Below are 26,717 nucleotides of genomic sequence, written 5' to 3'. Positions count from 1 at the left end.
GTGTGTGTGTGTGTGTGTGTACGTATGTATGTATGTGTATTCTGTGGACATGATCATGTCATCTGCAAGTTCAGATAGTTTCCTCCTTTTCCAGTCTAAATGTTCTTGGCTTATTTGTCTTGCTTAAAGCTCTGGCTAGATTCTCCAGTATAATGTTGACTAGAAATGGGGAGAGTGGATATCCTTGTCTTGTTTCTTATCTTAGGGGGAAAAGCTTTCAGTATTTACCCATTTGGTATGATGTTAACTGTGTTTTTCCTAGATGCCCTTTTTCAGATTGAGGAATTTCCATTCTGTTTCTAATTTGTAGAAAGTTTTTACCATGAGAATGTTGGATTTTGTTGAATGCTGTTTCTTCATTTACTGAGACGATCATGTGGTTTTGTCTTTTTTTCTATTCACATATGTTGGATTATGTTAATTGATTTTTCTATGTTGAATCAACCTTGCAATCCTGGGATAGATCCCACTTGCTCATGGTGTATAATCCCTTTTATATGTTTTTGGATTTGGTTTCCTAGTGTTTTGTTGAGTATTCCATCTTTTCCCTTTTAACCTTTCTGTGTAGCTGTTTTGGGTCTGTCTTGGTAAACAGCGTAACATTGAATTTTTATAATAGAATTTGACAGCCTATCTTTAAGGATTTAAAGTCACTTATATTGCTTGTATTAATGATAGATTTGACTTTATTTCAGTCATCGATTTTGTTTTCATTTGTGCCACTTCTGCCATGCTTTATTTCTATTTTTTTCCCTCTTATTCTAGGTTGGAACTTGTACATGCTATTTCTATTTTTTTTACATGGTTAGATTTGAAATTTTACCTTGCATATAGATAGTATTTAATGCTGTGTAAAACAGTACAGGGACAGTTGTGCTGTTATCTAATATTTTCATTTTAATTTATAATCCTTCAGTCCAGGTCAGTGGCATTTTACTTAAGGTTAGATATTACTTAAATGCATGACTTGTCAAGACTGAACCTAGAAAAAAAGGTATGTACTTGGTGGATTTTCAGTTCTCAAGAATTAAATTGCTCTAAACTCAAAATAATGAAAACTAATTTCTTTTTTTAGACACATTAATAATTAACAAAGTCTTAAAGGAATGAAATGTTGGGAAGGCATTACCTTTCCAAACTCCAAAAATTATGAGACAAAGTAATAGGTGCCCGATTCATTCCAAAGTTTACCTTTTGTTTATGCAAGCTTGTAATTTTTAAATTTTATTTTTACTCATTTTTTTATTTTTATTTTACTTATTTTAGAAAGAGAGTGGGAAGGAGGGCGCATGAGTGGGGATGGGGAGGAGCAGAGAGAGGGGGAGAGAGAATCTTAAGCAACCTCTATGCTCCGCATGAGCCTGATGTGGCCCTTGATCTCATGACCCTCAGATCATGACTTGAGCTTAAATCAAGAGTCAGACTCTTAACCGACTGAGCCACTCAGGTGCCCCTGTAATTGTTTTAAATATAGAAGTTTAACTTCTAATATAAAAATTGCAAGCACACAGAAAAGTTGAAGGAATAATATAATGAACCCCATATACTTATCACCTAGATTTAATTGTAAATAGAATTTTGTCTCCATTTTTGTCATGTATTTTATTAATATCTTGACATTTCTCCCTGAATGTTTTTTTTAATATAACCACAATACCCTTATCCCACCTAGTGCAATTAACACAAATCCTCTAATATTTAATATTCAGTCCATATGTCAAATTTCTAGCTGCACAGTGGCTTTTCACAGTTTGTTCAAGGTTTACACTGCATTTCATAGTGGTATAGCTCATAATTTTTTAAGTTCACACTTGTGTTATAGGTATCTGGCTAAAAATTTTTTTTTTCTTGTGTAGATTTTCTCTTCATGTTCTCATTTTGAACTTATTTAGAATTCTCAAAATTTGGTTATCTCAGTCTCTTGGTAATTAGAATTGAAAGGAGTTATTAAACTGATAAGTGGTAACTGCATTCTGTCCTGTTTGGTTTAAGGACAAAATCGTTTTGAAAGCCTGCAAACTTACTACTGAAAGAGGAATAGAGTGTTGTTATATTAATTCACTCTTAGTTGGGTTAATATGAAATATGTAATCAGTATTGTGAAGTTTTTTTGAGGTGAAATTAACATAACATGAAACTGATCATTTTAACTTAATTTTATTTTTAATGTTTCATTTCTTTTTTTTGAGAGAGAGAGCAAGCGAGAGCAAGCCAGTGGGGGAGGGGCAGAGAGACACACATGCACAGAACTCAAGCAGGTTCCAGGTTCTGAGCTGTCAGCACAGAGCCCAACATGGGCTTGAACTTACAAACAGTGAGATCATGACATGATCCAAAGTTGGATGCTTAACCAACTGAGCTACCTGGGTACCCCGACCATTTTAAATAATGTAATTCTGTAGCAGTTAATACATTCACAACGTTTTGCTATTTCTTCTAATTCCAAAATGTTTTAGCACCTCCAAAGGAAATCTGTGCCCATTAAGCAGTCACTCCCCATTTCCCCCTCCTCTGAGCTCCTGGCAACCAAGAACTAATCCACTTTATGTCTTTTAATTGACCTGTTCTGGATATATATTTCATGTAATGGAATTATACCACATATGACCTTTTGTGTCTGGACTCTTTTACTTAGCATAATGTTTTGGAGGTTCATCCATGTCCTGAATGTGTCAGTACTTCATTTTGTTTTTATAGCTGAATAATTTCATTTTGTATATGTATGCCAAATAATGTTCATCCGTTTATCCAGTGATGAACATTTTTGATTGCACCTTTTGGCTGTTGTGAAAAGTGCTGCTATGAACATTTATGTACAGGTGTTTGAGTCCCTGTATTCAGTTCTCTTGAGTATATACCTAGGGGTGGAATTGGTGGGTATATGGTAATTCTATGTTTAATGTTTTGAGGAACCACCAAACTTTTTTTTTTTTTTTTTTTTTTTTGAGTATAGTTGATGCACAATGATACATTAGTTTCGGGTGTACAACATAGTGTTTGGAGAAGTTTATACATTGTGCTATGCTCACCAGAGGTGTAGCTACTGTCCAACACCATACAATGCTATTACAACATCACTGACTATATTATTCATTCCATAACTGAAAGCCTGTATCTCCCACTCCCCTTCATCCATTGTGCCTATCCCCTCCCCTCTGGCAAGCATCAGTTCTCCATATTTATAAGTCTAATTCTGCTTTTTAAGAAAAAAATTTCTTTTTTTTTTTTTTTAACGTTCATTGAGTTTTGAGAGAAAGAGCACAAGCGGGGGAGGAGCGGAGAGAGAGAGAGAGAGAGACACAGTCTGAAGCAGGCTCCAGGCTCTGAGCTGTCAGCACAGGGCCCAATGTGGGGCTCAAACCCACAAACCATGAGATCATGACCTGAGCTGAAGTCTGATACTTAACCGACTGAGCCACCCAGGTGGTGATTCTGCGTTTTGTTTATTTATTTATTTTTTTTAGATTCCACATGAGTGAAATCATATGGTATTTGTCTCTCAATCCAACTTTTTTCACTTAACATAGTACTCTCTGGGTCCATCCATGTTGTCACAAATGGCAAGATCTCATCCTTTTTTTTAATGGCTGCATAATTTCATTGTATATGTACACCACAACTTCCTTATCCATTTGTCTATCGATGGATACTTGGATTGCTTCCATATCTTGGCCATTGTAAGTAATGTTGCAGTAAACATTGTGGTGCATGTATCTTTTTGAATTAGTGTTAATCGTTTTTATTTGGGTAAATATCCAGTAGTGAAATTACTGGATCATATTTTATTTCTATTTTTAATTTTTTGAGGAATCTCCATATTGTTTTCCACAGTGGCTGTACCAATTTATGTTCCTACCAACTGGGCACAAAAGTTCCTTTTTCTCCTCATCCTTGCCAACACTTACTTCTACCGTTTTTGATACTAGCCATTCTGAACAGTTGTAAGGTGATAACTCATTGTGGTTTTGATTTGCATTTGCCTGCAGATGAGTGATGTTGAGCATATTTTCATGTTTCTGATGACCCTTTAAATGTATTTAGAAGAATGTCTATTCAGGTTCTCTGCCCATTTTTAACGGATTATTTGAAGTGTTGGGTTGTAGAGGTTCTGTGTTTATTTTGGATATTAATCCCTTATTGGATATGTTATTTGCAAATATCTTCTTCCATTCAGGAGGTTTTCTTTTGGTTTTGTTGATGGGTTTCCTTCACTGCACACAAGTTTTTTTTATTTAGATATAGTCCCAGTAGTTTATTTTTGCTTTTATTTTCTTTGCCTTAGAGGAGACATATCTAGATAAATGTTGTTATAGCTTATGTCAGAGAAATTACTACCTGTGTTATCTTCTAGGAATTTTATGTTTTTAGGTCTTACATTTAGGTCTTTAATCTATTTTGAGTTTATTTTTGTGTATGGTGTTAGGAAGCAGTCCAGGGGTGCCTGGTTGGCTCAGTTGGTTAAGCGTCTGACTTGACTTTGGCTTAGGTCATGATCTCTTCCTTCATGAGTTCAAGCCCCACTTTGGGCTCCGTGCTGACTCTGACAGTTCAGAGAATCCTGCTTGGGATTCTCTCTCTCTCCCCAAATCTCTCTCTGCCCCTACCTTGTTTGCTCGCTCACTCTCTTAAAATACATAAACTTAAAAAAAAAAAATTGGTCCAGTGTCATTCTTTTACATGTAGCTGTCCAGGTTTCCTAGCACCATTTATTGAAGAGATTCTTGCCTCCTTTGTCATAATTTAATTGACCATATAAATGTTACTTTTGGGCTTTCTATTCTGTTCCATTGACCTATGTCTATTATTGTGCCAGTTTCATACTGTTTTTATTACTACAGCTTTGTACTATATCATGAAATCAGGGATTGTGATATATCTCTCCTGCCCATGCCCCCTCTCTCCCCTCCCCCACCCAAGTTTGCTTTGGCTGTTTGTGGTCTTTTGTGGTTCTATATACATTTTAGTATTAATTCTAGTTTTGTGAAAAATGTTGGAGGAATCACCAAACTTTTTATAGTGGCTGCACCATTTTACATTTCTGCCAGCAGTGTGAAAGGGTTCTAATTTCTTCGTATCTTGGCCTTTGTTTTTATTTTTAATAATCATCTTAGTAGTTGTGAAATGGTGTCCCTAGTAGTTGTGAAATGGTGTCACATCCTAGTTTTGATGTGCATTTCCCTGGTTACTAATGACGTATTCACATGTATTCACAGTGTATTCACATATGTATTCACTATCCATTTGCATGTCCTTGGAAAAAGTCTGTGTAAGTCCTTTACTCATTTTTAAATTGTTTAAGGTCGAGTTTTAAGAATTCTGTATATATTCTGGATACTTGACCTTTATCAGATGTATGATTTGTAAATATTTTCTTCCATTATATGGGCTGTTTTCATTGTCTTGATAGTGTCCCTTTTACAAAAAAAATTTAATTTTGATGAAGTCCAACTTCTTTTTTTGGCTGTTGTTGCTTGTACCTTTGGTATTGTAGCTAAGAATCTTATTGCCAAGTCCAGGGTCATCAAGATTCACTTTTATGTTTTCTTAAGAATTTTATGTTTTAGGGGCGCCTGGGTGGCGCAGTTGGTTAAGCGTCCGACTTCAGCCAGGTCACGATCTCGCGGTCCGTGAGTTCGAGCCCCGCGTCGGGCTCTGGGCTGATGGCTCAGAGCCTGGAGCCTGTTTCTGATTCTGTGTCTCCCTCTCTCTCTGCCCCTCCCCCGTTCATGCTCTGTCTCTCTCTGTCCCAAAAATAAATAAACGTTGAAAAAAAAAATTTTAAAAAAAAGAATTTTATGTTTTAGCACTTAAATTTATGTCTTTAACCCATTTTCAGTCAATTTTTGTATATGATGTGAATTAGAGGTTCAACGTCTTTTATATGTGAACATCTAGACCTAGTACCGTTTGTTGAAGAGACTATTTCTTTGTTGATTGGTGTTGGCACTGCTGTCAAGTCCACTGACCATGGATGAATGGATTTATTTCTGGATTTTTTATTCTTTTGGTCTGTGGTTAGCCTTATACCAGTACCACATTGTTTTGACTGCTGTAGTATAAATTTTCTTAAATGAAAATTTTCAAACACATACAGAAGTAGAATAATGAATCCACATGTGTCCATCACTCAGTTTCAAATATTACAGATTCATGGATGATCTTGTTTCATCTATATTCTACCTACTCTTTTATTTCCTCATCATTTTGAAACAGCCTCAGACATTTAAAAAAATTTTTTTTAATGTTTATTTTTAAGATAGAGACCAAGTGCAGGCAGGGGAGGGGCAGAGAAAGAGAGAGGGAGACACAGAATCAAAGCAGGCTCCAGGCTCTGAGCTGTCAGCACAGAGCTGGATGCCCGGCTCAAATCCATGAACTGGGAGATTGTGACCTGAGCCGAAGTCAGATGCTTTACCAAATGAGCCACCCCGGCGCCCCAGCCTCAGACATTTGTAAATAGTATTTCAGGAGGTTACATAATCAACATAAGAAAGATTTACATCTTAAATTTTAAAGAGTGGTGCATTTCCATTCATTTGGAAATTTCACATACAGTAGAATCCTTGTCTGTGTTTGGATAAATGAAATGTCATTGTACTTTTCTCTCATGGGATTTTTTTTTAACTGTTTGAATTTGTTTCAGAAAATTCAATTTGGAAGTTCTGTGATCAAAATAAAAGTTCAGTAATTGTTATTGCGGTAGTGTGGTTTTTATTAAGCTGCTGTGATGAACCTGCCTTCCCAATTGTATGAAAGTTGTAGTTGCTGTTCCAGAATAGAGTTTTTTCTTTATTTAATAATGCCTATTTGGAATGTATTAAATTTCTTGGTCATTATTAGTTGTAGAAGGTATTGAGGTGAATTGGGCATAAAAAAAGGAGTTTAAAAGGATCTTACATTTTAATGGAACAAATATTCTTACGCACAGATAATACAGTGAGGAGATGCAGAGAGAATGTGGAGTTTAGTTTATAGGAGTGCCACCCTTCAGATTGCAGTTTTGCTTCCCAAAATTATTATATATGTGTCTTTCAGATCCCTTTCTAATTAAAACTTCCCTCAGAGCAGGCCAGATCAGAACGAACAGGAAAAGGAGTGTGCTGTATATTTGAGTTACCAGGGTGGATGACAAAGAATATCCTAGATCTTCATTTGCTTCTCTATTGCCTAGTAATTCTGTACACAGGTGCAGCCAGCTCTTTCTACTGATGGTGTTGTCCAGCCAGTTGGTTATTGACAAGTATCCTCTCCTGAGAGTAGTTTCCTGCATAAAAATTTTATTAATGTCTATTTGGTTATTCTGGGTACTATACCAAAGTATATTAGGTGGAAATAATACTTAAAAAAATTTTTTTTAGTGTTTATTTTTGAGAGAGAGACAGAGACAGAGTGCGAGCTAGGGAGGGGCAGAGAGAGAGGGATACTTAGAATCCGAAGCAGGCTCCAGGCTCTGAGCTGTCAGCACAGAGCCTGACGTGGGGCTCATGAAATGCGAGATCATGACCTGAGCTGAAGTTGGGTGCTTAACCAGCTGAGCCACCCAGGGGTCCCAGTGGATATTATACCTTTGACAGTGATTAAAGGACCAGAGTTACTTGTACAGAATGTAGACTATAGGTTCACTTTCAGTGAGTGCTGAATGTACTCAAATTGTTTTTTTCTGAATGTGCTCAATTTGATCAGTTATTTTAGAGCTTAGATTGTGTCCTTTCTTAAGATATTAATTCAGAATATTGGCTTAAGTTATCAATAGTGTCTATACATATCTACGGGGGTAATACTAAGTATAAAACTTGTATTTCTTGTGAAAGTATGAGACTCAAAATACTCTTCTATCAAATAGTAAGAAATAGAAGATTTTTTACATTCAAATTTGTAGCATTGACATGAAAGATGATATTACTGTGTTGTCGATTCTAAATCAGTGCTTCTCAAACTTTAATGTGCATGTAATTAACCTATGGATCTTGTTAAAAAAGAGATACTGATTTAGTAAGTCTGGGGTGGGACCTAAGATTTTGCATCTCTAACAAGGTGATATTGTTGCTGTTTATTCCGGATTAATTCTTTGAGTGGCAGTATCTAAATTGACCATTTTATTGTTACTATATTGACTCCTGTAATAGACTTCTTTTGAGTTCAGCAAGGGCTCAATTTTTCTAATAATTTTTTCAATTTGAACTAATGATTTTAAGTTTTGTGTTATAGCACCTTCTGTTGGCACAATGTTTACATCGTCTGCTCCTGATCTTTTTCATCAAATTTCAAGTGGAGGTTTGTAAACAAAAGCTTGGGTTGATATTCCGTGACAGTACAGTCTGATAAGGTGGCTATCTGGATGATTCATGACATGTTTATCTTAAATCTTTATTATCAAATTAAAATTAAGGGGCACCTGAGTGGCTCAGTCAGTTAAGCGTCTGACTTCGGCTTAGGTCATGATCTCACAGCTTGTGAGTTTGAGCCCTGCATCTGGCTCTGTGCTGACAGCTCAGAGACTGATGCCTGTTTCAGATTCTGTGTCTCCCTTTCTCTCTGCCCCTCCCCTGCTCACACTCTGTCTCTCTCTCTCTCTCAAAAATAAATAAACATTAAAAAAAATGTTTTTTTAATTAAAAATGGGTGCCTGGGTGGCTCAGTCGTTTGAGCATCCGACTTCTGCTCAGGTCATGATTTCATGGTCTGAGTTTGAGCCCCACATCAGGCTCTGTGATGACAGCTCAGAGCCTGGAGCCTGCCTCAGATTCTGTGTCTCCCTCTCTTTCTGCACCTCCTCTGTATGCGTACATGCTGTCTTTCTCTCTCAAAAATAAATAAACATTTTTAAAAAACTCTTTTTAATTTAGAAACAGCTAAAACAGAAGCCACTAGGGAGAATTTTTAGGCTTCTGAAATAACCCACAATCCTGATTTCCACTCCTGACACTCCCACCCCCCCCCCCCCCCCCCCGCCTTTCCCATCGAGGGTACACACTCCAGTTTGGAAAAAAATGCCCTGGACTGATTTTATATTTAGACACATTAGAATCGATAATATGTATGAATTTAGATTATATGTATTTTGGGGTCTGCAAGATGATGCTTGTGTTGCTCTTGTGTTGTCACTTTAATGTATCAGGTATTTAGAAAGTGGTGAATTAGGCTGAATTTTGTGGAAGGTAGTAAGATATGTTCTGTTTGCATTGCATTGTGCAATGAAAGTAGCATTTCATATGGTTTCATATCCCTTTTAAAGGAGTCAAAACTTAGTTTATAAGGAAATAGTAAGCTGGGGGAGCTCCCTCCTCCCCAAATGTGAATAGGTAGCTCTGAATTAAGTGGTTGTAGTACATAAGATAGAACTCCACTGGGGGAGTGGAGAGTGAGCACTTTTGGGTGTTGGTGGTTGTGGTAGTGATGGGAGCTAGTGAGAGAGCTATGACTATGGAGCTTTTCATTCTTTTGTCTTATTTTTCCTTTTTGCATATGTAACTGTTGATAATCAAGGAGTGCTGGGTAAGAAGAGATGGAGATTGGAGAAATGCTAAAAGGCATCCTATGGAGAAGGCAGGATTCTGTTTTCCTTATTGCTATTGGTGCTGCTAGGATAGAGTTAGGAGTAGGAGTAAAGAATTGGATTCCTCGGTATGCTTTTCCCTAATTGTTGATAAGAGTTTTGGGAGAGATGAGCAGAAACCAAAGTAAATTGAAAAGTAGTAACAGGGTTAGGCATGACTGTTCCTTCCCCCAGCATTTCCCTCGGTACTTCGAGATTACGATCAATTTGTTTTTCAATTTAGGGATGAGTAGAGAAGAAGAAATGTTGTGTTTTGGATTTTACCCTTTCTATAGGTATTGATTAGAAATAGGAAGAAATATATAGGTGCTCCAATTATTTTTGCATTGTAATAAGTCATTCCAAACTTAGTGGCTTAAAGTAATAAAAGTCATTATCTCTTGGTTCTTAGGGTTGACTTGACTCAGGTGGGTCTCACTTAGGGTCTCTCATGTGGTTGCAGATAAATGGTGGCTGTGGTGGAATCATCTTAAAGGCTACCTTACCTGGCACCTCACTCACTTCTGGTGGATCATCATGGTGGTTCTTGGTTGGGACTTTAGCTGGAACATCTATATTTGATCTCTCTGTAGTCTGGACATTCTTATTAGCTTGGCAGTGAACATCTCAAAAGTCAGGAAGTAGATGTTGCCAGGGAAGGTTATGGGCCCAGGAACTATAGCATCATTTTTACCATAGTCAGTTGATCAGTAGCCCCAAGTTAAAGTGAAGGTGACAGAGCACTGTCTCTGAGTGTCAGAGAAATTTGGGGCCAGGTTGTAAAACTTCTACAGGGGGTGAAGAGGGGCTGGTAGGAGAAAGTCTTAGGAAGCTTGAAGATTTTGAATTCTGAAATAGTTTGGCAAGGGTTGCATTTTCTACATACTTGTCTACCTTTACATTAGACTTTAGTGGAAAATGCCTGTCATTATTAAATGAAATTTGCCAAGTGTGGGATTGAGAGATTTGCATATAAGGTTAATTTGCCTTTTACTTTTTTTCAGTGAACTTTTTTTGGATAGTGTTTTGTATCGTTAAAGGTTTTACTATATTGATCTCAAAATGAAGTATGTCTTTATTTTTATATATGATTTTTATTTAATTCCAAAAAGCCAAATACCAAAGTTGAGTATATGCCTGCACACACAATTAATAAATACCATGTTTTTAAAAGATTCTTTTATTGTAACATCATTTTAGTTATACATTATATCATGTTAATAGAAATTACAGTATTAGAAGATATTATAGCTTTATTCTTATTTTTCATAACTTATAAAAACAGGTAAATGATTTATATTAGGTTTACATGCTTTTAACCATAACTGTTTAAACTGATAAATGCACTCTAAGTTCTAAACTATTGTTAGAGTATTACTAGAAATTCAAATTAACATTTTTCAAGGTATTGATATAACAGATTTCAAGTGGTGCAGTTGATAAGTTTTGATAAATGTGTATAGTTGTGTATCCTTCACTGCAGTCATGATCTAGAATATTTCCATTAGTCCAAAAGTTCCTTTATGACCCTTTGTAGTCAATACTTTTTCCCTACAATGAATTGGCTTTTGGCCAGAAATCACTAGTTTTTTTGTTTTTATTTTTTTATTTTTGTCACTGTAGTTTTCCCTTTTCCAGAAATTCGTAAAAGTAGAATCATAGGGTTTGTAGCCTTTATTGGCTGGCTGAGTCACTTAATATAATACTTTTGAGATTATCCACGTCAGTATACATAACATTAATTCTTTTATCATTGATTAGTAGTGCAATGTGTGGATAGATGACAATTTGTTTATAAATTACCTGGTAGATGGATGTTTGGGTTGTTTCCAGCTTCTTGTGATTATGAATAAAGCTGCTATGAATATTTGAGTACAAGTCTTTGTGTGGACATATGTTTTCATTTCTCTTAGGTAAATACCTAGGAGTGGGATTGCTGGGTCCTATGGTAAGTGTGTATGTTTAACTTTAAGAAACTGCCAAACTGTCTCTTCCAAAGTGGCTGTGCTATTTTTACATTCCCTCTGGGGATGTGTTCCAGTTGGTCCACATCCTCTCTCAACACTTAGTATTATCAGTCCTTAATTTTAGTCATCCTGGTGGCTGTGTAGTGGCATCTCATTGTGGCTTTAATTTATATTTTCTTACATTTGTGACATTGACTATCTTGTTATGTGTTTGTCATTCTTGAATCTCATTTGGTTAAGTGTTCAGATCATTCGCCCATTTAAAAAATAACATCATTTAATATTGGGTTGTAGGAGTTCTTAATATCACAAATTCTTCATCAGGTATATATGCATTGAAAAGAAACTACTCAGTCAGCCTTGCCTTTTTATTTTAACAGTGTTTGGTTTTTCAAATGAAACTTTTAAGATAATTGTAGACATTCAGTTGTGAGAAACAATACAGAGAGATCCTTGTTGTACCTTTACCCAGTTTCCCCACCATGGTAACATCTTGTAAAATTATGCAATATCACAACTTGGATATTGGCCTAGATACAGTTCACTGACCATATTCAGATTTTCCCAGTTTCATTTGTGTTTGTGTTTAGTACTATACAGTATTATCACCTGTGTAGATTTGTGTATTCACTACCAGAGTCAAAGTATAGAACATCACTGTAGGAATCCCTCATGTTGTTCATGTGTGACCATATTCATCTCCTTTCTGTGCACCTCCCCTTCCTTGCCCATCCCTACTCCAGGTAACGTTGAATCTGTTCTACGTTTGTAAAATTTTTTCTTTTCAAAACGTTTTATAAATGGAATCATGTATATATGTAATCTTTGGGATTGACTTCTTTCCAGTCAGCCTTAATTCTCTTGTGATTCATCCACTTGTTGCATGAATTGATAGTTCTTTCCATTTTATAGCTTAATAGTATTCTATGGAATGGGGATGAACCACAGTTTATTTAACCATTCACCCATTAAGGACAATTGGGTTGTTTCCAGTTTTTGGCTATGGCAAATGAAGCCACTATAAACATTTGTGTACAAGTTTCTGCATGAGAACAATTTCATTATTCAGGGATAAATGTGTAAGAGTGCAATTGCTGGGCCAAATGGTAAGTACATTTTTAGTCTTACAAGAACATGACAGACTGTTTTTCAGAGTGGCTATACCAGTTTACATTCCCACCAGCAATGTTTGAGTGATCCAGATCCTGTACATCCTTACCAACATTGGTTATTATCACTTTTTTTTTTTTTTTTTTTTGTAGAGAGGGCATTCTGATTTGTGCGTAGTGATATTCCCAAATGCCTTAATGATGTGGAATATCCTTTATTTTCCATATGTAAATGCTCTTCAGTGAAATGTCTTCTTATGCCTTTGTCCATTTTCTAATTTAGATTATTTGGATTTTTATGTTAAGTTCTTAGAGTTATTTGTATACTTTAGATACTAGTCCTTTTCAGAATGTGGTTTGCAAATATTCTCTCCCTCTTTGTGGCTTGTTTTTTCATTCCCTTCAAAGATGTATTTTTTTATTATTATTTTTTTAATGTTTACTTATTTTTGAGAGAGAGCACTTAATGGGGGAGAGAGAGAGAGAGAGAGAGAGAGAGAGAGAGAAGCTGAAGCAGGCTCCAGGCTCTGAGCTGTCAGCACAGAGCCCAGCACAGGGTTCAAACTCACAAAGTGCAAGAGAGCATGACCTGAGCTGAAGTTGGGCACTTAACCAGCTGAGCCACCCAGGTGCCCCTTTTCATTCCCTTCATAAGGTCTTTTGCATAGCCAGAGTTTTTAATTCTGATGAAGTCCAACTTATTTTGGATTGAACTTTTAATTTCAGGAAGTCTTAAAACCTGATTAATGCTAGATCCCCCAAAATTTTTTGTAAAAGTTATATTTTCGTGTTTTACATTTAGGTCTGTCATGTATCTTGAGTTCATTTTTGCATAAGTAATGAGATTGGAATTCATTTTTTTTGTACAAATACATGTCCATTTGCCCTAGCATCATTTGTTGAAAAGACTGTCTTTCTTCTCTTGAATTACTTTTTGCACCTTTGTCAAAAATCAGTTGGCCATACTTCTGTAGGGGCTAATTTGAGATTCCCTCTTCTTGTTGATACCTGTGTCTGTTGGTATCTGTGTCTGTCCATCTGCCAGAACCACAGTTTTGGTTATTCTCAAAATCTGCTAAAGTCATTATAAAATTTTTTTTATGTTTGTTTATTTATTTTGAGAGAGAGCACATACACAAGCCAGGGAGGAGGAGCGAGAGCAGCAGAGAGAATTTCAAGCAGGCTCCATGCTGTCAGCACAGCACACGAGGCTCAATCTCACGAACTGTGAGATCATGACCTGAGCTGAAATCAAGAGTCAACTTAACCAATTGAACCACCCATGTGTCCCTAAAGTCATTTTTTTTAAGTCTTTTTCTAGAATGTTTTAGTTATTCTAGTTTTTGTTTTTTTTGTTTTGTTTTGTTTTTGTTTTGTTTTCCATATACATTTTGGAGTAGTCTTGTGGCTATGTCCCAAAAATCTTGCTGGGATTTTTATTGGAATTGCTTAAATTTGAATGTCATTTTTGGGGAGAATTTTTACTGTGTTGAATCTCCTAGTTCATGAACATGGTATATTTCCATTTTATTAAGTTCGTCTTGAATTTCTTTTATCACCATTTTGTGATTTTCAGCTTACAAATTCTATACATGTTTTGTTAGATTTATAGCAAAGCATTTTCTTTGGAGTCATTGTAAATGATTGTCATTTTTCCTTGGACTCCTCTTATCTTTGAGAAGACTTCAACAATTCACTTATGTTGACCCAGATCATTTGGCTGTATTTGTCAGGCTTTTACATTATACAGTTACTCTTTTCTTCCTTTTTTCCATACTGTACTCTCTGGAAGTAAATCACTGTGTGTTGCTCACATTTAAGTGGGAAATTATCCATTTCCTTAATGGTGGCATGTCTGAATAACTTGTTTAGAATTCTGCATGGGAGACTTGTCTTGTCCCCATTCATTCGTTCATCTCCATCAGTGTGTACTTGGGGACAATATTTTATATTTTAGTTTAAAATCTCATACTATATTAATTTGTTGCTTTTTTTTTTAAATTTTTTTTTTTAACGTTTTTTTTTTTATTTATTTTTGAGACAGAGACAGAGCATGAACGGGGCAGGGGCAGAGAGAGAGGGAGACACAGAATCAGAAACAGGCTCCAGGCTCTGAGCCATCAGCCCAGAGCCCGACGTGGGGCTCAAACTCATGGACCGCGAGATCGTGACCTGAGCCGAAGTCGGACGCTTTAACCGACTGAGCCACCCAGGCGCCCAATAATTTGTTGCTTTAATTAAGAAATTAATTTGTTCCTCTTGTTGCCAGTTGAGTGCTCTTTCGCTTGGTCCCTACGTTCTTAGTTGTACACTCATTGTTTTGGGCAGGGGTGGGTAGGGAAAGATGGTAATCACTTGCTTTCTAGTATTACACAGTGATCCAGACTTACCTCAAGCCCAGAATCTGCTATTTTGCATTCTCACCAACAATTGATATTGGCAGTTTCTTTGATTCTAGTGATTGTGATAGGTATGAAGTGCTGTCTCCTTGTTTTAATTTGTATTACCCTCATGACAAATGATAAGCATTTTATCTCTTTTTGTATTTGCCATTTATGTATCTTTTGGTCAAGTGACTGTTAAAATCTTTGTTCGTATTTTTATTTTTTAAGTTTATTTATTTTGATAGCTTGTGTGAGCAGGGGAGGGGCAGAGAGAGAGGGAGAGAATCCGAAGCAGGCCCTGCACTTTTAGCACAGAGCCGGACACGGGGCTCCAGCTCACACACCATGAGATCACAACCCTGAGCCGACATCAAGAGACAGATGCTTAACCTTAACCAACTGAGCCACCCAGGCACCCCTATTCATATTTTAATTGGGTTCTCTGTTATTATTATTGTTATTATTATTATTAGGTTTAAATTTCTTTTCCCATATTTTGGATACAAGTCCTTTAGTCAGTAGTGTTTTGCAAATACAGGCATACCTCAAAGATACTGCATGTTTGGTTCTGTACCACTGCGATAAGGCAAGTCAGATCAGTTTTCTGGTTTCTCAGTGCATATGAAAATTATGTTATAGTATACTGTAGTCTACTGTGTGCAAATAATAGCATTATGTCTAAACGAATGTATGTAACATTAACTTAAAAATACTGCAGTGGTAGAAAATGCTAACCATCATCTGAGCTTTCAGCAATTCATAATTGTGTTGTTGGAGTAGAGTCTTGCCTTGATGTTAATGACTGCTGACTGATCACATTGGTGGTTTCTGAAGTTTGGGGTGACTGTGGCAATTTCTTAAAAGAAGGCAACAATAAAGTTGGTTAATTGACTCTTTCATGAATGATATTTTTGTGGCATGCAATGCTGTTTGATAGCGTATTTACTCAATGATAGAACTTTTGAAATTGCAGCAAGCCCTGTTGCTGCTTATCAACTAAGTTTATGTAATATTCTAAGTCTTTCATTGTCATTTCAACAGTTTTCACAGCACCTTCACCTGGAGTAAATTCCATCTCAAGAAATCATTTCTTTGTTTATCCATAAGACACAGCTCCTGTTAAAGGTTTTATCATGAGATTGTAGCATTTCAGTTACATCTTGAGGTTCCACTTCTAGTTCTCGTTCTCTTGCTGTTTCCACCACATCTACAGTTATTCTTCCACTGAAGTCTTGAACCCTGCAAAGTAATCCATGACAGTTGGAACCAACTTCTTCCAAATTCCTGTTAATGTTGATATTTTGATCCCTCCCCATAAATCATAAATGTGTTTGTGACATCTAGAATAGTGAATCCTCCTCAGAAGGTTTTCAGTTTTGTTGTTGTTGTTGTTCAGATCCATCAGAGGAATCCCTGTCTATGGCAGCTATAGCCTTACAAAGTGTATTTCTTACATCATGAGACTTGAAAGTCGAAATGACTCTGATCCATGGGCTGCTTTGAAAGTTCAGAGTATCTGTGAAGTACAATAAAGGAAGGCATGCCAGCATTTTCTGTTATTGTGTGGTTTGTGTTTTCATTTTTTTATCAATATCCTTCTAAGCAGAAATTTTAAATTTTAATAAAGTCTAAATTATCATTTCTTCTCTGATAAATTCTGGTTTTGGTTTTTGTTTCATCTTAAACCTCATTGCCAAACCCAGGGTCCACAGATTCTGCATCTTTTTTTGTTTTAACTCTACTGCCTTGATAGTAAGCTTTAAGTGTTTTTTTTAAACACATTTTTAAAAAATGTTTATTTTTCAGAGAGAGAGAGAGCGCATGTGCGTATTAAGAGGGGGGTGGGGCAGAGAGAGAGAGAGGCAGACAGAGAATCCGAAGCAGGCTCCAGGCTCCAAGCTTTCAGCCCAGAGCCCAAGATGGGGCTTGAACTCATGAACCATGAGATCATGACCTGAGCTGAAATTGGATGCTTAACCAACTTAGCCAGCCAGGCACCCCTAAGTAAGTCTTGAAATAGGATAGAGTCCTTCAGCTTTGTTCTTCAGTATTGTGTTGACTATTCAAAGTCTTGTTTTTCCTTTTAAACTGTAGAATCAGTTTGTTGGTGTTTGCAAAGGGGTTGAATCTGTAGATCATGGTGGGAAGAATTGACATCTTAACTATATTGTTTTCCAGTTCATGATCATGGAACATCTTTCTATTTGTTTAGGTCTTGATGTCTATTTCTTGTTTGCTGAGTGTTTTATATGAATAGGTGTTGGGTTTGTAAAATGTATTTTCTATGGCAGTTAATATGATCATATATATATATATATTTATTTATTTTCCTGTGGCCTATTGATGTAGTTGATAGCATTGCTTTTTCTATTTTTTTTTTCCAATTTATTTTGAGAGAGAATGAGGGAGGGACTGAGAAAGAGGGAGAGAGAATCCCAAGCAGGCTCTGTGCTGTCAGCACACAGCCCAACATGGGGCTCCATCTCATGACCCACAAGATCATGACCTCAGCTGAAATCAAGTGTTGGATGTGTAACAGACTGAGCCACCCAGGTGCCCTGATAACATTGCTTTGTTGTGTGTTAAACCCAACCTTGTGTTCCTGGAGTGCATTCAACTTGATTATGATGCATAATTTCTTTAATCTGTGGCTGGATTTGGTTTGATAGTATTTTGTTGAGAATATTTGTACACAAATGTTCATTTGTACCTTTTTTGGGGGATAGTTTTCTGTTTATTGTAAAATACACATAAAATTTACCATTTTAACCACATAATTTAGTGGCATTAAGTATATTCACAATGTTCTACAACTGCCTCTTCTATACCTTTCTAATGTCTTTGTCTCGTTTTGTTATCTGGGTAATATTGGTCTCGGTGTTCACTTCTCTCTCCCTACCCCCCTCCCCCCGCCCAAAAGAGTTTGTGAAGGATTGATGTTACTTCTTTAAATGTATCATAGAATTCACCAGTGAAGTCATCTGGCTCTAGGCTTTTCTTAGTGGAAAACTTTTTTAATTAATAACTCAATTACCTTACTTACTAAAGGTGTATTCAGATTTTCTAATTCTTCTTGAATCAGTTCTAATAGTTTGTCTTTCTAGGAATTTGTCCATTTCATCTAAGTTATTTAATCTGTTGGCATTTTCACAGTATTTCCTGTATTCAAATCTTGCATATCTGAAATAAATTCTAATTGGTTGTAGTGTATAATTCATGTTATACATTGTTGGCTTTAATTTGCTAATTTTCTGAAATGTTTTATTTGTTTTTGAGAGAGAGCATGTGAGCTGGGGAGGGGCAGAGAGAGACGGGGACAGAGGATTCAAAGCAGGCTCCATGCTGACAGCAGCGAGCCCGATGTGAGGCTCGAACTCATGAACCATGAGATCGTGACCTGAGCCAAAGTCGGATGTTCAACTGACTGAGCCACCCAGGTGCCTTTCTAATATATTTTTTAGAGAATCTTGACATCTTTGTTTATGAGTGATATTTGTAGTTTCCTTATACTGGTTTTCGTTTTGGTACTGGGGTGATACTCGCTTCACAGAATGAGTTAGGAAAACTCTGCTTTTATTTTCTAGAGATTGTGGAGAAATGGTATCACTTCTTTCTTAAATGCTATACTAGTAAAATTACCTGGACCTATTGCTTGAAGGTTACAAATTACTGACTCAATTTGTTGACTAGATACAGGCCTTTAAGGAGGAAATAGGGGATATTATTATAGATGTGTATCAAAAAGAAAAAAAGATACTGTGAACAACTCTATACACATGAATCTGAGAACTTAAATGAAATGAGCTAACTTCTTAAACTATCAAAGCTTATTAAGGTGAAATAGATAATTTGAAGAGCCTTATTCCTATTAAGGAAATTGAATTCATAATTTAAAATGTCATGGGAGCATCTGGGTGGCTCAGTTAAGTGTCCAACTCTTGATTTCAGTTCTAGGTCATGAGATTGAGCTCCACATTGGGCTCTGTGCTGGGTGTGGAGCCTGCTTAGGATTCTCTCTCCCTCCTTCTCCCCACCCCTGCCATCCCCTTTACTAAAAAAAAGAAGTCCTGAAAAATAAGTCTGCAGACTCTGATGGTTTTTCTGGAGTTTTCTACCAAATGTTTAAAGAAGTAGTAACCCCAATGCTCTATAATAATTTCTGGAATATAGGAGAGGGGACTGAACCTTCTAGATCTTTTTATGAAACTGGTACTACCCTGATGTCAAAGCCAGTCAGAAGTGGTACACACAAAAAAGAAAACTACAAGCTGATATCCTCATAAATATAGATTGCAAAAATTGTTAATGAAATATTAACAAATAGACAGGGCGCCTGGGTGGCTCAATTGGTTAAGCATCTGACTTTGGCTCAGGTCATGATCTCATAATGTATGGGTTTGAGCCCTGCATTGAGCTCTGCTTGACAGCTCAGAGCCTGGTGTCTGCTTCAGATTCTGTGTCTCCCCCCCCCCACTGGCCCTCCCCTGCTTGTGCTCACTCTCTCTCAAAAATAAATAAATGTACTTAAAAAAATTTAAAAATATTAACAAATAGAATTGAATACACATACATCTTGACAAATAAAAAGAAATAAAAAGAAATGGAATGAATTCAGGTGATGCAAGACTGATTCATGATTCAGAAACCAGTAAGTGTAATCTACCACATTAACAGGTGAAAGAAGAAAAATTATTTATGATTACACCAATTGATGCAGAAAACTTAAAAAAAATTCTTTTGGTTATTTTTATGTGAAAAAGAAAGCTTTTGACAAGAATACATCACCCATTCATGATGAAACTCAGAAAACTAGAAATAGAGGGAAACTTCTTCAGCTTGAAGAAGTTCCGAAGAGCCTGCTTCAGATTCTGTGTGTCTCTCTCTCTTTCTCTCTCTGCCCCTCCTTTACTAATGCTCTCTCTATCTCTCTAAAAAATATTTAAAAAAATTTTTTTAAATACAGGTTTTGTGAAAATTTTGAAACACTGATGAAAGAAATCTGATTTAAATAAATGGAAAAACTTACTGTGTTCATAGATTGAAAGACAACATAATGAAGTCACAATTTATATTCAAATTCTAGCAAGATACTTTTCGTAGATGTATACAAGATTATTCTAAAATATATTTCAAAAGTCAAAGTTAAGAATAGATAAAACAATTCTCATAATGATTAATAAGGGGAAGAAATCATTCCACCTGATTTTAAAACTTATTATGTAGCTCCATTAATCATGACAATGTAAGTGTCTGAAGGAAAGACAGACACATAGATCAGTAAAGCAGAATGGAGGACTCAGAAATAGCCCTATACAAGTACAGCTGAGTGATTTTTGGTGAAGGTGTAAGATGATTAGTGTAAAATGTTGCTGGAGCAGTTGAGTACCCATAGGTGAAAAAAATTAAAATAGATCATAGATTTAAATATAAAACATTAAAGCACCCAACTTTTAGAAGATAACAAAGGTTTTATTTTCAAGACCTATGGCATGATGAAATGTTCTTAGTCATGACACCAAGTGCATGATTCATAAAATCTTGGTAAAGAGTACCACATGAAAATTAATTTTTTTTTCCTTTAATAAAAATGCTGTTAAATGGATGAAAAAGTGAGCTACAGACTGGAAGAACATATGTATAAACCATATTTGACCAATGACTCATAGAGAACATAAAAAGAGTTCTCAAAATTCAACATTCAGTGCTATTAGAAAATGGGCAAACAATATGAACAGACATTTCACAGAGTAGTACTATGAATGACAAACACATGAAAAAATGTGTAATTAACCTATCCTTTAAGAAAATGCAAATGAAAATTATTATGGGGCACGTGGGTGGCTCAGTCAGTTAAGTGTCTGACTTCACTTCAGGTCATGATCTCAGGCCCCACTTCTGCCTCTGCTGACAGCTCAGAGCCTGGAGCCTGCTTCTGATTTTGTGTCTCCCTCTCTCTACCCCTCCCCTGCTCGTTCGTTGTCTCTCTTTGTCTCTCAAAAATAAATGTTAATAAATTAAAAAAAGAAAAATACTATTGTGATATTACCCCTTAATTTATTAGAGTATCTTAAAGGGAAAGTAGCCATAATATCAAATACTGACTAGGATGTGAAAAAAATGGTTATCTCCATGCGTTGCTGGTGTGAATATTAAATGGTAAACCCACTTTAGAAAGTAGCTTTGCTGTTCTTAAAAATCTACACATAACAGTATTTTTAATACCTTTATTTTTTAAGGCCATTAAGTCATAACATTTTTATGGTCTTGATGGAAAAATCTGGCTTGTAAAAACATGAGTCGAGTACAATAGAAATTGCTTTTTATTTCTGTAAATCGGTAATAAGTTTAGAATAAAGGATTGGGGGCTGTCACAGGAAACATTATTAGGACTGTTACAGCCTTATTAAAGGAAAAAGTGGTTTGCAGAAAGACATACCTACAGAAAAATATTTTTTACAGATTCCTTAAAGCTTTTAAAGCTTTTGTTATCACCATGGCTGCATTTTAGGTTTGACTCTTAAGTTTATTGAAATCGTAAGCTGTAGTTTATAGTGAGTAGGTATAGGAGTAGCACTGAAAATGTAGGTATACTCTAAAGTTTCAGCTTAGGGGCGTCTGGGTGGCTTATTTGGTTAAGCGTCCCACTGTTGATTTAGGCTCAGGTCATGATCTCATGGTTCGTGAGATTAAGCCCCGCGTTGGGTTCTGTGCTGACAGCACGGAACCAGCTTGGGGTGTGTTCATTCTCTCTCTCTCTCTCTCTCTCTCTCGTTCTCTTTGTCTCTCAAAATAAATAAATAAACTTTAAAAACCAAATTTCAATGTTTTGGCTTAAATCACTAATATGATACGCATGTTGTTTTCATGTCCTGACATTGTAATATGGTTTACTCTTTAGGACCTTTTCCTGAGTCTGGAGCAGCAAATTCAGTACGTATCAAAGGAACACTTGAGAAACCATTGTGGTTAAGACTTAAGTTTTGTTATATATCACTGATATATTTTGTAGCTATGTTTGAGTTTTTCAAATAATGTCAGACACTTGATTATTTCCCATTTTTAGAGAAGGCAGCACAATTCTGGTGTCAGATTTGGGCTTGAGTTCCTGGCATACTATTTTCTAGCCTTTTGTAAATTCTTTTTATCATCTTTAAGCTTAACTTCATAGAGTTGTTGTGAGGAGTAAATGATACATAGTATGTCTAGTGGTTGAACAGCACAGTGCTTTGATACATGATAAGCACTCAAAAATTGTCAGTCTTTTATAACTGGCCAGAAGCCTTTCAGACTCAACAGCATACAGATGCAGTCCTATATACTGTTACTCTGGAGATGTTTGTTAATGAGTGGTCTGGAAATATATCCAGTCACAAGCTATTCTGATGAGATGAATATAGTTCAGGTAAGAGATGGCAAATTTTTGGAGGTGAGGTGACAAGCTTCAATCATTAACCATCTTCCCATCTCACCCTGTTTTTATAAGCTGCTGTGGTGTGACATAGTGGCAGAGATGCCTTTGGAGAGTGCTGGTTGAGCTTGGCTAGGCTTTGGTTTCTGTTACTTAATGAGACCTAAGGATGGTTCTTGATTCTTTCCCTTCTATATACAATACATCCAGTTGGTCACTTAAGTGCTACTGATTGATCCCCTTAATATTTATCTTCTATCATCTTGCTTGCAACTACTACAAGTCAGGTGTTGATCATTTCTCATTATAATTAACTATAAAAGCTCCTACCAACTGGTTTTCCTGCTTCCTAACTAGTTGGGATTCTGCCCTGCTACTCATACCAAAGGTAGCTTTCTAAAATGCAAATTTGACTTTGTAAGCAGAGTTAAGAGCTCTGACAGTAGAATCAGAACTTCTGGGTTCAAATTCCATCTCTTCCTTGTGTGATCCTAAGTTAAATTCTCTGTACCTTGGTTTCTACATTTATTAAGAAGAATATTTCAAATTGAACCCACAGTCACCTGGAAAGATGGCTAAAGATACACTGCTAAACTCCTAGCCCATTACTGGGTCCCTTGATCTTGGGTTGGATCACGAAATCCATAACTTATGAAAAACATCTCAGTTGGTTCAGATACCCCTTTATGAGTCTTCCTAAGATACCATGCACTTTGTCTTTAGGTTTTTGTACTCCTTGTGTCTGATGGGCACACCTACTTTGTCCAGCTAACTCTTGTTCCTCCTTCAGTACTTGGTTCCAGGTCTGTCCTCAACCAGGAAGGGTCTGACTTTCTGATTGTGGATTTCGTGCTTTAGGAAGTCATCTCTAGTGCTCAGTGTTCTATAATCTTCCTCAAATACACTGTCTAAAATATAGGAAAAAGGTAATATATTTGTTGTAGACAACTATTATAAAAGCATAAATTTCTTCACTGCTTGGCATTTGGCATTTTGCAAATTTCTGGCTTACTGATTTGATGTCTCTTCTAAGATCCTTGGGAATAAATTTTATATCCTCAGTGTCTTGTAAATCTTAAATTAGGAAATTTTCTTTACTGAAATGAAACATCTTTATAAACAAGGTCTGCAGAGTGGGGGTCATGATGCATTAAGTCTTTGTTTTCTTATTGTATCATTTATTTGGATTCATCTACCTTTCATATTTGTACATCTTTGACCTCCTGGATTTTCTGTAGTTTTTAACCGGAACTTAGTTTGATTTATTCCAGTATTTGTAGGTGAGGACATTGTGGGATAGAACCAGAAATGAAATCAAGAATGTAAAACATTGTGAGATTTGGTTCTGGGGTTTTAGATGTTTTTGTGTTTTATTTAGTGAATCATTTCTAATTCATTTAGATTTGGATGTGTGGTTGTCTTGCTCAAGGCATTCAAACTTTGTGCATCTTAGTTTTCCTGTTGGTAAAGTGACAGACTAGATGGTCTCTAAAGTTTCTTCCAGCTCTAAAATTTTTGCTATTCCAAGTAAAAATTGAATAGGTGTTCAAATATTTAGCTGTTGCTATTACAAATAAAGTAATAAGACTCATTTTATCTTTTAAGCTCTCTCCATTTTATAAATAATTCCTTTAGGTACATATAAACTTTGTTATCAGCAAAAGTTAATTTCTTTCTCTTGTTTACCTAGATTTTCCTGGACTTCCTGATTATAGTTCTTTCTGATTTGAGCGTGTTCTCGAAATAGATGCGGGAGGCTGATAAGTAGATACAACTCAAGTGTTGTCATGAAAGAACTTGCCAAATGATTTTTCTCACTGGGCTGCTAATGAGAAAAGTCAAAATGATATATGTCTCTGTAATGTGGTAGATTATTTTGCTCTTGAGTAACATTTAGGTCTTCTTTGTTTTCATTTAAGTGCCAAGGATGACATTGATCTTGATGCCTTGGCTGCAGAAATAGAAGGAGCTGGTGCTGCCAAGGAACAGGAACCTCAAAAGTCAAAGGGGAAAAAGAAAAAGGAGAAAAAAAGGCAAGACTTTGAGTAAGTATATTTTAAATATATTTGATTTTTATTAGCTTTGGTATTAGATTCACTTATTAAATTAATTTGGTGCCTCAAAATATATTTTAATCCTTTCTAGTGAAGATGATATCCTGAAAGAACTGGAAGAATTGTCTTGGGAAGCTCAAGGCATCAAAGCTGACAGAGAAAGTGCTGCAGTAAAGGTGAAAGACCCTTGTTACCTATTCTGCATCCTAGTGCCAGTTTTAGGGAGCTGCCTTTTAGAAGCTTTCGAGCAGTGTGAATATGTTAATTAAAAGTTTCTATAGTTTCTGCTGCCAAAGGGGGAAAACAATTTTTAAGAAAGAAATACGTTGTAAAACCCAACACAGATACAAAGACATTTTATTTGGGATTTCAGAGGTATTTTGTGATATGTTGCTCGTTCACAATTGGTACATTTGGAGATAAAATGTTCCTGTCTCTGTCTCCAGTGTTCTTTGATCTTTCTTTTTCATTCTTTGAATTTGGATAACCTAAAGTAATTGGAAAGTGATAGACATATTTTTTTTCATTCAGCTTCCTTGTAGGCTTTGTATACCATTTGAAGAAGGTAGTAAATGTGGACTGATGATTAGTACTTGTTTCAGAGCACCTGGATTCTGAAATTTACAGTGAATGTGAAATGTGCCTGAGGTCTAGGCTGGCTTCTGGTACTTGATTGAGTTTTATATTCTTGAAAAAAACGACCTTATTTTGAAGTTATTTGGAGAATTTTTTCTATGCATACTTAATAAAGTACATGATTGAGGAGTCTCAGTTATTTTAAAACATAAAATAGAACTTAATATTTTTAACAATGGAATTGTTTTAGCCAACAGAAAATAATGAAGAAGAATCCACCTCAAAACAAGATAAAAAAAAGAAAGGACAGAAAGGCAAAAAACAAAGTTTTGATGATAATGATAGTGAAGAATGGGAAGATAAAGATTCAAAATCGAAAAAATCTGCAAAGCCAAAAGTGGAAATGTACTCTGGGAGTGATGATGATGATGATGATTTTAATAAACTTTCTAAAAAAGCTAAAGGGAAAGCTCAGAAATCAAGTAAAAAAGGGGATGGCTCAGAAGATGATGAGGATAACAGTAAAAGAATTAAAGAGCGTTCCAGAGTAAATTCTTCGGGTGAAAGTGGTGATGAATCAGATGAATTTTTGCAGTCTAGAAAAGGACAGAAAAAAAATCAAAAAAATAAGCCAGGTCCTAATGTGGAGAGTGGGAATGAAGATGACGACTCCTCCTTCAGAATTAAGACAGTGGCCCAAAAGAAGGCGGAAAAGAAAGAACGGGAAAGAAAAAAGCGAGATGAAGAAAAAGCAAAACTGCGGAAGCTGAAAGAAAAAGAAGAGCTAGAGACTGGGAAAAAGGATCAGAGTAAACAATCTCAAAAGAAATCTGAAGAAGAAACTATAAAATCCAAAGTGACCCTTGATGTTGGAGCAGTCCCTACTTCTGAAGAGAAAGGAGAGACTCCCACAGCTGCTGAAGGTTGGTAATATTATTAAGGAAAGGGCTGTAGGCTTGGACTCACAGTCTGAGTTTCGCCCCAAGGTCATTTTTTTTTAAGTTTATATGTTTATTCTGAGAGAGAGTGTGTGCTCACATGTGCGCAAGCAGGGGTGAAGTGGAGGGGAGAGAGAATCCCAAGCAGGCTCTGTGCTGTAAGCGTGGAGCCCACTGCAGGGCTTGATCTCACGACTTGTGAGATCATGACCTGAGCCGAATGAAAATCAAGAGTTGGACACTTAACCAACTGAGCCACCCAGGTGGCCCCAGAAATTTTGTTTTTTGTCCTTGGTTGTAAAGGGACTTAAGTTGTAAGAAGAAGCGTTAAAAAAATTTTTTTTAATGTTTATTTATTTTGAGAGAGACAGAGAGAGAGAGACAAACAGCGTAAGCATGGGAGGGGCAGAGAAAGAGGGAGACACAGAAACTGAAGCAGGCTCCAGGCTCTGAGCTGTCAGCACAGAGCCCCATGCCAGGCTTAAACCCACGAACTGTGAGATCATGACCTGAGCTGAAGTCAGTTACTTAACCGACTGAACCACCCAGGTGGGAAGAAGCCTTTTAAAAATTACATCGGGGCGCCTGGGTGGCGCAGTCGGTTAAGTGTCCGACTTCAGCCAGGTCACGATCTCGCGGTCCGTGAGTTCGAGCCCCGTGTCGGGCTCTGGGCTGATGGCTCAGAGCCTGGAGCCTGTTTCCGATTCTGTGTCTCCCTCTCTCTCTGCCCCTCCCCCGTTCATGCT

The 26,717-nt window shown here is 36.4% G+C and overlaps 1 protein-coding gene across 6 annotated transcripts in view; it reads left to right on the top strand.

Annotated features, from left to right (window-relative positions):
- Positions 1-26,717, top strand: part of EIF5B (eukaryotic translation initiation factor 5B) — an 89,866-nt gene that overhangs the window by 10,499 nt on the left and 52,650 nt on the right. For 2 of the 6 annotated variants that reach the window (XM_047069892.1, XM_047069891.1), the window contains exons 1-6: positions 8,211-8,274; positions 11,449-11,483; positions 21,894-21,925; positions 24,323-24,448; positions 24,549-24,633; positions 25,284-25,956. In XM_047069892.1, the coding sequence (XP_046925848.1) occupies positions 8,226-8,274; positions 11,449-11,483; positions 21,894-21,925; positions 24,323-24,448; positions 24,549-24,633; positions 25,284-25,956 (1,000 nt within the window). In that variant the 5' untranslated portion in view covers positions 8,211-8,225. Of the gene's footprint in view, positions 1-915; positions 995-8,210; positions 8,275-11,448; positions 11,484-21,893; positions 21,926-24,322; positions 24,449-24,548; positions 24,634-25,283; positions 25,957-26,717 lie in introns of those variants that run through there. The other 4 variants (XM_047069897.1, XM_047069894.1, XM_047069895.1 and 1 more) reach the window with 4 other exon arrangements.

Source organism: Lynx rufus, unplaced genomic scaffold, assembly GCF_022079265.1.
Source record: "Lynx rufus isolate CCGP_SWC_20201006 ecotype Redwood Valley unplaced genomic scaffold, mLynRuf1.p SCAF_8, whole genome shotgun sequence".
Classification (NCBI taxonomy): Eukaryota; Metazoa; Chordata; class Mammalia; order Carnivora; family Felidae; genus Lynx; species Lynx rufus.
The sequence above is the reverse complement of the archived record's forward strand: the minus strand, read 5'-3'. Positions and strand labels throughout refer to the sequence as shown.